The sequence below is a fragment of the Mauremys mutica genome, chromosome 4 (genome assembly GCF_020497125.1).
Source record: "Mauremys mutica isolate MM-2020 ecotype Southern chromosome 4, ASM2049712v1, whole genome shotgun sequence".
Lineage (NCBI taxonomy): Eukaryota > Metazoa > Chordata > Testudines > Geoemydidae > Mauremys > Mauremys mutica.
Window position 1 is genome coordinate 57,554,369 of NC_059075.1, and position 14,401 is coordinate 57,568,769.

At 39.7% G+C, this 14,401-nt stretch overlaps 1 protein-coding gene across 1 annotated transcript in view; it reads left to right on the plus strand.

The window, feature by feature from the left end:
- RYR3 (ryanodine receptor 3) overlaps positions 1–14,401 on the plus strand; it is a 642,559-nt gene that overhangs the window by 290,282 nt on the left and 337,876 nt on the right. The window contains 6 exon segments of the mRNA XM_045013234.1: positions 1,659–1,867; positions 4,919–5,103; positions 5,878–5,914; positions 6,380–6,540; positions 7,264–7,429; positions 14,278–14,364. Of these exon segments, the coding sequence (XP_044869169.1) occupies positions 1,659–1,867; positions 4,919–5,103; positions 5,878–5,914; positions 6,380–6,540; positions 7,264–7,429; positions 14,278–14,364 (845 nt within the window).

Genomic DNA, 14,401 nt, shown 5'->3' on the forward strand with positions numbered 1-14,401 from the left:
GCCACCTCTTCAAGTTCAGCAGTGATGCATTTAGAGTTAGTGTCCTCAGCTTCATTTTTGGGGCTCCTCCTTGGGACCCAGCCAAGAAAAAGAACATTCTCTCTTATCTTCCCCCACCTCAATTTTTTATTCTTTTTTCTCCATCCTCCTCCTATAAGTAATAGGAAGTAAATGAAAATAAAGTGAGGTACCTTGTTTTTGTAGTCTAACTTATTTTTCCACAGACCACTTGAAAATTGCTGAGGGTCTCGGTGGACCACTTAATGATCTTTCCAAATATTGTTTGTACTGTTAGCTAACTATTGTAAAGTGCTTTGGATAAGAATGCTTAAAAAATGTTGGGGTGCGGGGTCTGGCCAAGACTTAGAGTGCAGGAGGGAAATCAGGGCTGGGGGTGCAGGGTCTGGGAGGAAGTTAGGGTGCAGGAGCAGGCTGAGGGTTGGGGTGCAGGGTCTGGCCAGGAGTTAGGGTGTGGGAGGGGGCTCAGGGCTGGGGTTGGGGTGTGGAGCGCTTACCTGGGGCAGCTACTGTTTGGTGCGAGGGGTGCAGGTGGGATGTGGGAGAGGGTGTAGGAGTAAGGGTGGGCAGGGGGCTGGGGCTGTGGAGGGTGCAGGAGTTAGGGAGGGCAGGGGGCTGTGGGTGTGTGAGAGGGGTGCAGGAATCAGGGCTTGGAGTGTGTGAGGAGGGTGCAGGAGTCAGGGAGGGCAGGTGGCTGTGTGTATGTGAAGGGGGTGCAGGGTCTGGGAGGAAGTTAGGGTGCTGGAGCGGGCTGGGGGTTGAGGGTCTGCCAGGAGTTAGGGTGTGGGAGGGGGCTCAGGGTTGGGGTGTGGAGCGCTTACCTGGGGCAGCTCCCATTTGGTGTGAGGGGTGCAGGTGGGAATGGGGTGTGCAGGAGCTCCCATTTGGTGCTCAGGGTGGGGATGGGGATGTGAGGGGCTGCAGGAGTCGGGGCAGGTGGTTGGGTCGTGGGTGTGCTCCCAGCCCCCTGCCCTGAGTGGTTCACGGCAGGGGGCTGGAGGGGATATGTGTAGGGAGAGTGTGGGAGCCCCACCTTTGCTCCGCCCTGCCCTGATTTCACCCCCTTCCCCAAGGCCCTGCCCCTGCCTCTTCTCTGCCTCCTACTCTGAGCATGTTGTGGCCCCATTCAGGGGAGGAGGCGGGGAAGAGGGGAGCTTGGCTGCCAGTGAGTGCGGAGCCTGCAGCAGGAGCCGGCGGGACCAAGTTTCTACCCCTGCAGCTGCCTGGCCCTGGGGCCCCCTGTCATTTGAGGGGCCCGTGCCAGAGCACCCTGTGTTTTACTGTAAATCCGCCTCTGAAGTTCATGTGTTTCCATGTTTGTTTCAGATATAACTGTCTGATTGTTTACATAAATGTGGTATTAAGGATGAAACTCATCCTGGTGCAGAGGTCTCAGACAAAGTCCTATGCAGCAATTGTGCCCCACTGAAGTCCTTGAAAGGGAGGATAAGTGAAATGATGTGGCTTTGCATGGGCCCTCATGACAGAGATGAATTTCAGCCATGTTCATGTATCTGAATGTTAACCTTTCTTAATTCTTATATGAACTGAGGTTAAACTTACATTGGATAGAATCCAAAATAAATGCTTGTGTTCTCTAGATAAATTGTGTTTTGTTTTCTGTAATATCATTTATTTAGGTTTAGTCCCAATTTGCTCACTGGGTCTGTCTCAGATTGGCCGTATGAACCTTGGAATGAATGCCAGCACCTTCAAGTATTATACAATGTGCGGCCTTCAAGAGGGTTTTGAACCTTTTGCTGTCAACATGAACCGAGATGTTGCTATGTGGTTTAGCAAACGCTTACCAACTTTTGTCAACGTGCCAAAAAATCATGCTCATATTGAGGTAACATTGCATGTTAAGAAGACACCTGTTTCTAAACAGTTGATTTAGTCATGCCAAGACTCTAAATCCTCACTAATGCTTACTGTCATCAGGTAATATATAAAGCTATTACTCATAGACTTTAAGGCCAAAAGGGACCATCATGGTGTAGTCTGATCTCCTATAGATCTCAGGCTTCAGAACCTCACCCACTCACTTCTATAATAGGCCCCTAACCTCTGGCTGAGTTACTGAAGTCCTCAAATCTTGATGTAAATACTTCAAGTTACAGAGAAGCCACCATTTATTCTAGTTCAAACCAGCAAGTGACCCGTGCCCCACACTGCAGAGGAAGGCAAAAACGCCCCAGAGTCTCTGCCAATCTTACCTAGGGGATACTTCCTTCACAAACCAAAATATGGTGATCAGACCCTGAGCATGTGGGCAAGACCTACCAACCACACTTCTGGGAAAGAATTCTCTGTTGTTACTCAGATCCCTCCCCATTTAGGGTCTCATCTCTGGCCATAGGAGATATTTGCTAATAGCAGTCACGGATGGGTCATATGCTATTATCATAGACTAGAATAATAGAATATTAGGGTTGGAAGAGACCTCAGGAGGTCATCTAGTCCAGCCCCCTGCTCAAAGCAGGATCAACACCAACTAAATCATCCCAGCCAAGGCTTTGTCAAGCCGGGCCTTAAAAACCTCTAAGGATAGAGATTCTATCACCTCCCTAGGTAACCCATTCCAGTGCTTCACCACCCTCCTAGTGAAATAATGTTTCCTAATATCCAACCTAGATTTCCCCTGCTGCAACTTAACACCATTACTTCTTGTTCTGTCATCTGACACCACTGAGAACAGCCTAGCTCCATCCTCTTTGGAAACCCCCTTGCAGGTAGTTGAAAGCAGCTATCAAATCCCACCTCATTCTTCTCTTCTGTAGACTAAACAACCCCAGTTCCCTCAAGCCTCTCCTCATAAATCATGTGCCCCAGCCCCCTAATCATTTTTTGTTGTCCTCTGCTGGACTCTCTCCAATTTGTCCACATCCCTTCTGTAATGGGGGGATGAAAACTGGATGCAATACTCCAGGTGTGGCCTCACCAGTGCCGAATAAAGGGGAATAATCACTTCCCTTGATCTGCTAGCAATGCTCCTACTAATGCAGCCCAATATGCCGTTAGTCTTCTTGACAACAAGGGCACACTGCTGACTTGTATCCAGCTTCTCGTCCACTGTAATCTCCAGGTCCTTTTCTGCAGAACTGCTGCTTAGCCAGTCGGTCCCCAGCCTGTAGCAGTGTATGGGATTCTTCCTTCCTAAGTGCAGGACTCTGCACTTATCTTTGTTGAACCTCATCAGATTTCTTTTGGCCCAATCCTCCAATTTGTCTGGGTCGCTCTGGACCCTATCCCTACCCTCCAGTATATCTACCTCTCCCCCCAGCTTAGTGTCATCTGCGAATTTGCTGAGGGTGCAATTAATCCCATCATCCAGATAATTAATTAAGATGTTGAACAAAACCGGCCCCAGAACCGACCCCTGGGGCACTCTGCTTGATATCGGCTGCCAACTAGACATCAAGCCGTTGATCACTATTGTAGGCAATCTCATCATACCATCCCCTACGTGAATTATCAAGCTCAAAACAAGTTACGTTTTTTGGCCACCCCCACCACTACTTTCCTTGGAAGGCAATTCCAGAATTTTGCTCTCCAATCGTTAGAGACCTTCATCTAATTTCAAGCCTAAACTTGATATTGATAGCTTGATAGCTAATTTATGTCCATTTGTTCTTGTGCCAACATTGGCCCTTAACTTAAATTATACTCCTCCTCCCTGTGTTTATCTCTCTTATGTATTTGTAGAGAGCAATCATATCTCCCTTCATCCTTTGTTTTGTTAATCTGAGCAAACTAAGATCCTTAAATCTCCTTTCATAAGTGGTCTGTGATGGGATGTTAGATGGGTTGGGATCTGAGTTACTACAGAGAATTCTTTCCTGGGTGCTGGCTGGTGAGTCTTGCCCACATGCTCAGGGTTTAACTGATCGCCATATTTGGGGTCGGGAAGGAATTTTCCTCCAGGGCAGATTGGCAGAGGCCCTGGAGGTTTTTTGCCTTCCTCTGCAGCATGGGGCACGGGTCACTTGCTGGAGGATTCTCTGCAGCTTGAGGTCTTCAAACCTCAATTTGGGGACTTCAATAAGTCAGACATAGGCTAGGGGTTTGTTATAGAAGTGGATGGGTGAGATTCTGTGGCCTGCATTGTGCAGGAGGTCAGACTAGATGATCATAATGGTCCCTTCTGACCTTAAAGTCTATGAGGATCTCCAGTCCTCTGATAATCCTACTAGCTCTTCTCTGCACCTGTTTCAGTTTGAACTCATCTTTCTTAAACATGGGAGATGAGAATTGCACTACTGCCATGTATAATGGTGGTAACACTTCTCTATTGCTATTGGAAATATCTCACCTGATGCATCCTAGGATTGCCTTAACCAAGTCCATGTTGGCTAATACCAGATGATCTCCTTGTCTGTCTCCCACTTCATTTATGGTAGTGTTGTCACCCCATGTGGATGTTCATTATTGTTCTTTATGTATGCATTACTCATTCATACTGGTGCACTACAGTCATTTAGGTACTCAAAGCATGCCAGCAGTGGATTATTTAGAACTATTTTGGAATCCAAATTTATATTTTCTAACTTTTCCTTTTTTACCTGCCTTTTTATGTTGAGGGCCTGTTCTGTCACCTTGCCCATACACCAAGATAGAAGTCATTGGGATGCTATATTAAAATTAAAGGAGAATCTAAAAAACCTTTTGAATTATGAGTGTAAGAGATTAACAATACAAATAATAATTGTCTTTCTTGGATTTTTCTCTACTGGATATTTGACTTGATTTTGTCATGTGAGGATGAAACAGTTTAAACAGCAACCTGTTCATTATAAGTTAATTCTTCGTCAGTTGAATTCAGCATTAATTAATACAAAATTTCCATAACGTGCTTCTCAGTTTTATAAATGAATTTGATATTATTTTTTATGATTTTTAGATAACAAGAATCGATGGAACCCTTGACAGCTCACCTTGCTTAAAAGTGACCCACAAGACATTTGGCACACAGAACAGCAATGCAGACATGATATATTGCCGCTTGAGCATGCCCATTGAGTTCCATTCATCCTTTAACTATGGCACTGGTGTGGCAAGTGCATCCGCTGATGCTTTCCAAAAAAGGTTAGATTTATATTTAATCATCTTGTGGTAGATTTCTAGTCAAAATTTAAAAAACAATTCTCCATTATTCTGTTTTTTACATATAGTACTTCCCATTCATTTTCCTCCCCCACACACTAATTTTATAGGATTTATGTTTCTGATGTTCTTTATTTATTAACAAAGCACCATATTTTAAATGTGAAGGTTTAAATAACCTTAAAACAAAAATTTGCTGCAGAGCACTAGGTATCTAAACAAGAATCTACCCAAGAAACATAGCAAGAGGGCTCTAGTTATTTATTGGCTTGATTTTGAGACGTGCTGAGCACTCAAAAATCCCAGTGAGATCAGCAGGATTTGCAGGGATTCAGCACCTCTGAAAACCAGGCCAGAATCTTTTATTTACCCTCTAATCTTGAATTTATATTATATAATCCCCATCCCATTTCATATTTCCACTCCTCCTCTTAGTTCATGTGTACTGCAAATGCAGCAATAAATATGCTCAGGGAAGGAAAAAGACCATTTATCTTTGGTTGGCTGTTGTAAATATCTCTCTCTACAGTTCTTCCTCATGTCAATGGGAATGAACATATATGCATCACCTTCCTTCCTTGATCTTTTCTAGAAAGGCTTGTTGCATTCCATTGACATTGAAAGTATTGTAGTCTGTGTCCTACAAACAGAAACTAATCCATATGAGCAATTTATTTCAAGTATTCAGAAAAAAAATACATTGTCACTTAATGCTTTAAACTACCAAATTACTACAATGCTGCTTTTTTCCTCCAGAAAACAGAACCAAGAAACTGCTCTTCACACTACAACAGTAAGTAAATATGCTCAGTTATGCTTTTCATTACTTAATATTTGGTGCCTGGTAATATGCTCATTTTAAAAGGGTCTGTTGAAAATCCCTGTGATTTTATTTGTGTATATCCACATTGGCCAATTTTTTAAAATTTGGTGCCTATGTTTGTTTCTAAATATATATCTAAACCCTGTCTTTATTGTGGATTATTTCTTCTTTATTGTAGTACTACTACTGTTTTACTAACTGTAGTATTTCTGTATGGGGCAGACCATTTTCTCATGTTTCAGAGCTTATTTTAGCTGCTTTACAGAAACATACTTTTAAAAACCATAGGCAATGTAGCTGTGCTTTTTTTTTTTTTTAAATTCTCAATGTATATGTGATGGTCTCTTCCTGTATTTGTTAAGAATGTTTCTTATTCTTGTCTTCATAATACAATTCAGTTCTCTGTCACTGAGACACTACTTTTTCTCTTTTCAGTACTATTACTCAGTGCGAATATTTGCTGGTCAAGACCCATCTTCTGTCTGGGTTGGCTGGGTAACACCTGACTACCACTTCTACCGTGAAAATTTTGACCTAAACAAAAATAGCACAGTGACCGTTACTTTAGGTGATGAAAGAGGCAGGGTTCATGAAAGGTAGGGGACTTGCATACCACTTATTAAAGAATTTTTTTTAATTACCTATTGTTGGAATGGAATTTTACTTTGGTTTCATTCATCTTTGTGGATAATAAAGTAGTAATGGACTGTGTTCTAATGCTCATTTAAATTCTAAGTATTAGGTGGAACTAGTCACTAAATCATATATTTGTTAATTAACAAATTTTACGTGGTGCTGTTAAAATCCGAGAGGGGGACATTCTGTTTCAACTAACAGTTTGCCCAGCTCTCCTCCGTTCATTGTTATACCTATACAGGTGAACTCATGCTTTCCAAATCAGTCATGTCACAGTTGAGTGGCATTCAGAAAAGTAAGAAATTCATTCATGCTTTTGAAATCTGTAAAGAACACTAGCAAGGGCCTTTTCAATCTGAACCATGTCCAAGTGAATATTGATTCATTGGTATGGGTGTGAGTAAAGCCACCAGGACAAGTGAGAAATGGCTTTGCAGTATAAGTTTGTGTTCATTTGACAAATGGTCAGTACAAACACTGATCAGTAAAACAAAGTTCCTTTATATTTTAAGATGCTCTTTGTTCATTATCACAACAAAACAGTAAAAAATCTGACGTCTCCCTCAGAATTTCTAGTTATTAGGTTAAAAAAAATTGTTTAATGTACATCTTAACCTGTATATTTAATCAGTCACAATCCAGCAAATTATTAGTTTTCATTGTTCTTGATATTTTTCTTTCAGTGTGAAGCGCAGTAACTGCTACATGGTTTGGGGTGGAGACACATTTGCTAATTCCCAGAGATCAACTCGCAGTAATGTTGATTTAGAAATTGGATGCCTTGTTGACCTGAGTACTGGAATGTTGTCATTCACAGCCAATGGAAAAGACCTTGGCACTTGTTATCAGGTATTAGCAGCTTTTCAGAAAACTAGCTATCAAGTTAGCTGCTTTAACAAAGATTATAAAGATTGTTTCTTTCTTCGCCAGACGTCTAACTTTCCTGTGACAACAGTACATATTTCTGATATCATGATCTTTCTAAATGTGTGTTGATAAAATGAAGAATCTGCTCATGTAATGCCACATTTCTCCTGTTTCCAATAATTGTTGTAAACAGAGGAAATAGTACTGATACTAACATTAGAAAAATATTGATTGGACTTTTCATCTCTCCAATATGCCAATATTTTGTTTGATACTTTTTATTTCATTAAATTTTATTTAAAAATCATTCTTTAATATGTAACATATCAAGAGAAGGAGCAGGAATGATTTAGAGTGGAGGTAGGTTTTGGCTTCAGAAATCAAATCCAGAGTTCAGGAACCTCAAAGTTTGGATCTGGATATCTGGTTTGACTCTATATTTGAATAGGGACCTATACAACTTTTCATCTTGGTTCAGGTTTTGTATGTCCCCCAGAACTGTGGACTATGGGGATCTGGTGACTGGGTTTAGTTCAGTCTCTAGTTAAGTATACTCTTAAATTTCACTTCATAAACATTTTGCTCCTTTTTTCAGCTTAGATGGTAAAACTAGACTGGTCAGTTTTATTTTTAGCTTTTATTTATGCAGTAGCTACGCAATACTGTCACATCTGAGTTTGTAGAATGGCAAGGAAATATTTAAATTAAAAAGAACCATGTTATTAAACTTTTAAAATAATGACAATATTTATTTTCTTTTTAGTATTTTGAAGACTTATTATTTTCCAAACCTATATATGGAGTGTAAATGCTGAAGTGAAAACTTTAAAAAGTATAATTTTGCTTACATTCAAATCACTTCTTCTAAATTTTTAGACAAGAAATTACTGGGTGATTAATTGTCCCTCCTCTAAACCTGGTTTTGCCACTCTGTATTTGGGACTACTTGGTTGACTTCAGTAGAATTTCTATGCAAGGATCTTTTGCAGTATCAGGCTGCTGTGACTTTTAGAAAGCACCGTGATCTCCAAACAAGCTATCCAACATTTAGTCTATCACTGAAATGGCCATGTTTCAGATCTAGATGTTTATTTCAATAAAAACAATGTTCAGTGAAATATTGCACCAGCAGTCCACTTCACTTTCTTCTGCAAAAGGAGCCTAACAAGACTGAACTATTACAAATTATATTAGTTAATTGGAAAAAAAGTAATTCCTTATTTAGTAAGCAGGGCCGGCTCTAGCAATTTCGCCGCCCCAAGCACGGCGGCACACTGCGGGGAGCACTCTGCCGCTCGTCGGTCCTGCCGCTCGTCGGTGCCTGCGGGAGGTCCACCGGAGCCGCCTGCCGCCCTTCCGGCAACCGGCAGAGTGCCCCCCGCGGCATGCCGCCCCAAGCACACGCTTGGAGCGCTGGTGCCTGGAGCCGGCCCTGTTAGTAAGTCATTTTCATAATATACTAAAAAAGCTGTCACTAGCAATACAGATAATAGCATACAGAACCTTCTGAAAAAAGGATATAAAATACTAATATGAATCTATCTCTGGCTGGCAGTGAACAAAAATTGTTGCTATTTGGTAGCTGTTTGGATGCGTATATGAAAAGAGCTGGTGGGTCTCACTCTGCTTCCAGCTTGGACAAGTATCTATATATAATAAAATCCATCATCAAAATTGCTTCTAACTCACACCTCTTTTTGATAGCCTTAGAAGAGAAGGCAGTGAATGAATCGGCTTGAATGTTTATTTCTCAACCCCTGTGGGGGGGTAGGCTTGTTTGGAAGCTTGCAGTGCTCTTGCCCATTTTGTTTACCTGCTCTCTGTATAACTTAGAACACTGCTTTTTCCAGTGTTGCCAATTTGTCTATCATTTTTCTGGACACGCCCCCCCTTCACTTAAAAAGAATTAAGATAAATTAAACAATAAAAACTAAACTATTAAAGGAATCAGAGGCACAAGTTGAGTAAGAGGCTTTACTGGGCCACTAAATGCAATAGACTGAGGAGTGTGGCTTGACTGAAGCATCATTTCTAACTGTTTCTCTATTTTGTGGGTATTTTGTTACCCCCTTTTATTATTTTGGAGTGTTCACATTGATGCAATACCAATTTTTATTCCAGGTTTTAATTAGTTGTAAAACCTGCCAGTAGCAAAATAGCTAACGGGCAAGCTGAATAAATGGAGGTGGATGCTTTGTGGTCGGCCAAGGGACTAGGCACTGAACAGGTTCTTTCCAGCTATTGGGAACTGTAACACAATATTTTGGTTGACTTAAGGAGAACAGTTCCACATTGTTTTCCATTATGTACATTTCATATGATTTACTATAAACAACACTGAGGGTGTGTGAAATGGAGATGGTTCTAAACATGTAGGGGAAACTAGTGAGGAGAGTTTGCACGGCCAGGTCTATACTAGGTCCATATGAAACAATATCTACATTTCAAGAGATATAGGTGGATAACATTAAAGATGTTCCACTTAGAAAGTACCCACATAGAATTTGATGCTTTTTAGATAGGAATGAGATCAGTTGAAAAAATTGTATTTGTCCCTGTATTAGAACAGGCTACTTTGTATGTGTAACACTAAGGCTTACTGGCTGGTGCTTGACAATGTTGCCCTCTAGAGAACATAGCCTACATAAGACAAAAGCTGTATGCAGACAACTTTTTTTTATAAGGGGAGCTGGTATTGACCTCTATATTTTATTTTCTATTATATACAATTCTTGCAATCCCTTTTTGAGAACCTTACACTTCCATTGTTTGCAGCAGGCCTTTGAAATTTGCAGGAAAAAAACCCTGCCATTTTCTTGTCCCATTATTATTTTTTTCAAATTTGGATGAGTTATAAGGTGTTGAAAACCACCATAAATCATTTCTGGCTTTCATTGTTATTGCTTAATTTTGACAGTGTGCCAAAAACTCTGAATAGTCCAAGGCCTGGTTGCTGCTGTAGCAGCAGCATATACTGCACTGGGAATCTCCCAGAGCAGAGGCAGCCCATCTGCCTCTTTCGACACCCTCCACCCAGCAATTCCCAAAAGGTTACACTTGGCCCCAAGGCCTGTCCCTCCATCTGTGGTGTTTCACGGGGCATGAACAACAATTATTTTATTATTTAAATTATATTTATTAATTAAATTAAATTAAAATAATTAATTTATTACACCATAGCTTAGCCTATTTGTTTGCCAAAAAAATTATCAATGTTTCTAACACCGAGTGGCTCCACCAGATTTACCAATTTTTAAGCCATAGTGTAGAGGTGGTTTTCTACCTGTCACAGCTATTTTCAGCACTCTGTCAATAAGATTTGCTTGTAGTATGGTTAGGTACTGAGAGTAGTTGCCAGAGCCAGAGAGCCATGTGCACTAGAGTTTCTGTTGCAATGGAGCTCAAGCAGTTTTGGCAACCTTTTTTTTTTTTAAATAGAAAAACAAACCAAAAAAACCACACCCTTGAGTAGACAAAAAAAAAAAGTATGTGTTAAGTAAAATTATCCTGAACTCTTTAAACTATATTTAAATTAAATGCTGTGTGCTACTTTCTTTGAAAACTATTGCAGTGTGATCCCTGATTTTTATGGCCAGTTTTAGATCAATGTAACAGCTGCTGAATAAAGAAGTGGAATTTATTGTTCTCATAAGAACAATTAGCTCTGTTATTTTTTGTAGCATTCCTTGTTTGTTAGATGCAAGGATAGTTCATTTAGGTGTTTTCTTAATTTTGCAAAGAACTCCCGGGGAAATGTGATAACTTATCAGGGGCGGCTCTAGACATTTTGCTGCCCCCAGCATGCCTGTGGGAGGTCCCGCGGCTCCGGTCCACCGGACCCTCCGCAGGCACGCCTGCGGGAGGTCCAATGGAGCCGCCTGCCGCCCTGCCGGCAACCGGCAGAGCGCCCCCCGTGGCATGCCGCCCCAAGCACGCGCTTGGCGTGCTGGGGCCTGTAGCCGCCCCTGGTGATAACGTTAGGGTTGTTATTCCTGATGTGGCAGCTTTCAAAACGATGCTTCTGTTATATGCAAGCCATTAAAACTCAGGGTCTTTGTACTAAATTTAAAACAGAATATCATGAAAGGACTTCTCTCTTTTTTTCAAGTCTTCTTTTCCTAGAAAACACTTTTGAACATATTGAGTGGTTTTCAGATTTTTTTTGTTTGTTTTGTTAATGAATGTGACAAAAACTGGTCTACTAAAAAACAGAGTGTGGCCCTTCCTATAGAGGTTTATTTTCTGTGAAAATACTTAGACAATAAAGAGTTAAAAATCTGCACATGAATCATGTCTCAATAACTTTTAAACTGTGTATTTCAAATTGTTTAATTCTTTACTCTAATTTTCAAAATAATAATGAAAATAACTGTATTTGGCCTTTATCTTTCTTTCTTAAACACTTCTGGATGAAAGTCATAAAATATAAATGAGAATTTTTTCAGTCACCTCATCTGAACAAGTTTCTGATATTTCAACCAGATGAACAAGACTATGAGATAATTGTTATTCTAATGTTGTAACCATTTCCATTTTTCAATTTTCTCAAGTTGAGCAGAGGACCAATATTTGTATGCTGGATCTTCATTTACAAAGGCCCAGTGACCAAAATAATGTGTGGCTCTAGACCTATTTATTATATACTGTCATAAAGTTCAGAAACCTTTTTCTATATTTTATATAATAAGGAGGAAATGAAAAATAATATATATTAATAGAAGCATTTATAATTAATTGTCATACCAATATCAAATCATAGCGAAGAGAAAAGGGATCTTTAATATAGATTTATGAAGGTAGTTTATTTTATTTGAGGCTAGTAACAATGTCCTGACCTTCACACAAGATTAGAAAATAAAAAGTAAATCATTATAACAGAGAGAGAAAGAGAAAGTATCTATCTATCTATCTGGTCAACCAATCTACTAGCAAGTAGCAAAGAATTTTACCATCTTTAGTCAATTTCCAAAAGAATGTCTAGGATATGTTCAGTATTTTTCCAATTTTGTTGTATTAAAATGTTGCTTTCCAATCTATGATGCCTTGTTTTCCTGCTTCTTAGGGAAAGACTGCATAAATCACAGGCTGTATAACCATTGCACATTGTGCTTTTTTTCAAGGGCTAAAAATGCATATATGTTATATCTAGCCCAATGCTGAGAGTGTATTTCCCTTAAAATACATTAGCTTAGGAAGTGTTGGATACCTACAGTTTATGGTTGTGATAGCATGATCATTTAAGGCATCTTGTGGTTTTTCTAGAGAATAAAATTGATTGTCTGAGTGACCTACAGAACTTGCAATGCACAATTCTGCAGCTTTCAGCAGTTTGCCACACTTTTTAGCTTGTGACACTTTACAATGATACACAGCGTATCTAGTACACTAACTGCACATACATGCCATGTGTAGTATACATGCATATTATATGAAATCTTCAGTGATGTGGTATAAATGTTTTTTTTTACTCATTAGTGAATTAATTAGAAGGACATACCAAATGAAATACCATAAAACTATATCCCATTCCACATGGTCATGTGTTTTTCCGCTTACTTTACAGAAAAATACTTGAGAAAATTTTTAGAGGGGTCTTAAAAATAAATTGGTACTTTTTCCTGTGTATAAAGTACTAGGAATCTAAATATAGAGATGGAAGAAAAGAAAAATTTTAAGTAATAAAAAAATTTCTACACAAGTTTCTCTGTAAATTACGATGTCACAGTTTTAAGGTGTGATACGTTGTGACCAGTCAGGGCTAGGCACAAATGCTATATCTAATTGGAAATAGTTAATTCCAAGTTCTCCAAAAATTATAATAGCTTTTATGCCTTTGGTATTTGTATGAGAAATTGCTAACTCACTATAGATAATCCTAATATGAAACAGAACTTTACATTACCCTGGCTAAATGATACATTTCCCCTCATTTCTTCCCCCTTACAAAATGATGGCATTGAAATTTAGTTCATATCAAATTAGAGTTTACCTAGCATAAAGGGGCCAGAGTAGGCATAAGGGCGCTCTAAAATCCCTGTATCTTGCCAGGGGAAGATTCCTCTGGCACAAGAAGCTGCTTTCAAAGGATTCTATCACAAGTCTTGGTATAGGGCAAGTGCTGCGGTGGGAGAGGCATGTTGGGGTCAGGGCCTCAGCACACAGTGCTGCAAAGATACTGGATAATGCTGTTGCCCATAGTGTTGGTCTTAACTTAGATAGGCCTCCAGGGCAGTCTAAAATACATTGGGGGTGACTCTGGCCCTCAAAGCTGTCTAGAATTGAGTTAAAGCCATTTTAGCCAGCTCTCCTGCACAGAATTTCACCCCCAATTCCTCTTTTTTCTAACAAAAAAGCCTAAATTCAAATAATTTTACCTAATTTTGATTTCAAAGCTCCTTCCCAGATTGAGAACCCATATACTAATAGATATTTCCTTTGTTTGCAATAACCTCTTCTGCTCGAGCTGCAGTTTATCATAGAATAGCTGAGACATTACATATGACTTTATAGTACACACGATGCATATATACCTTGATCCTGCAAGCATTTTACCTACATGCTTACCTTTAAATTCATGAACGGTCCCCTTGACTTTGATGAGGGACACTCACATGCTTAACATTAAATATGTGCATAAGTGTTTGAAGGATTGGGGTACACTGTACAGTACAGTATAGGGCAAACTATAGTTTGGTCTCTGATGGGCAATGGTATCCCTTGTGCACAATTATTTAATAAACATGTAGAAGTTGCAGTATAGTGTATATAGTGACATAAACTGGTAAGTGATTCTTGATGCCTTTTTAATTGTGATAAATCTATTTTTTCAGGTTGAACCAACCACAAAATTATTTCCAGCAGTTTTTATACAACCTACGAGCACAAATTTGTTTCATTTTGAACTTGGTAAATTAAAGGTATTGTTAATTGTTTTCTATCAATAAATGTTGCTAT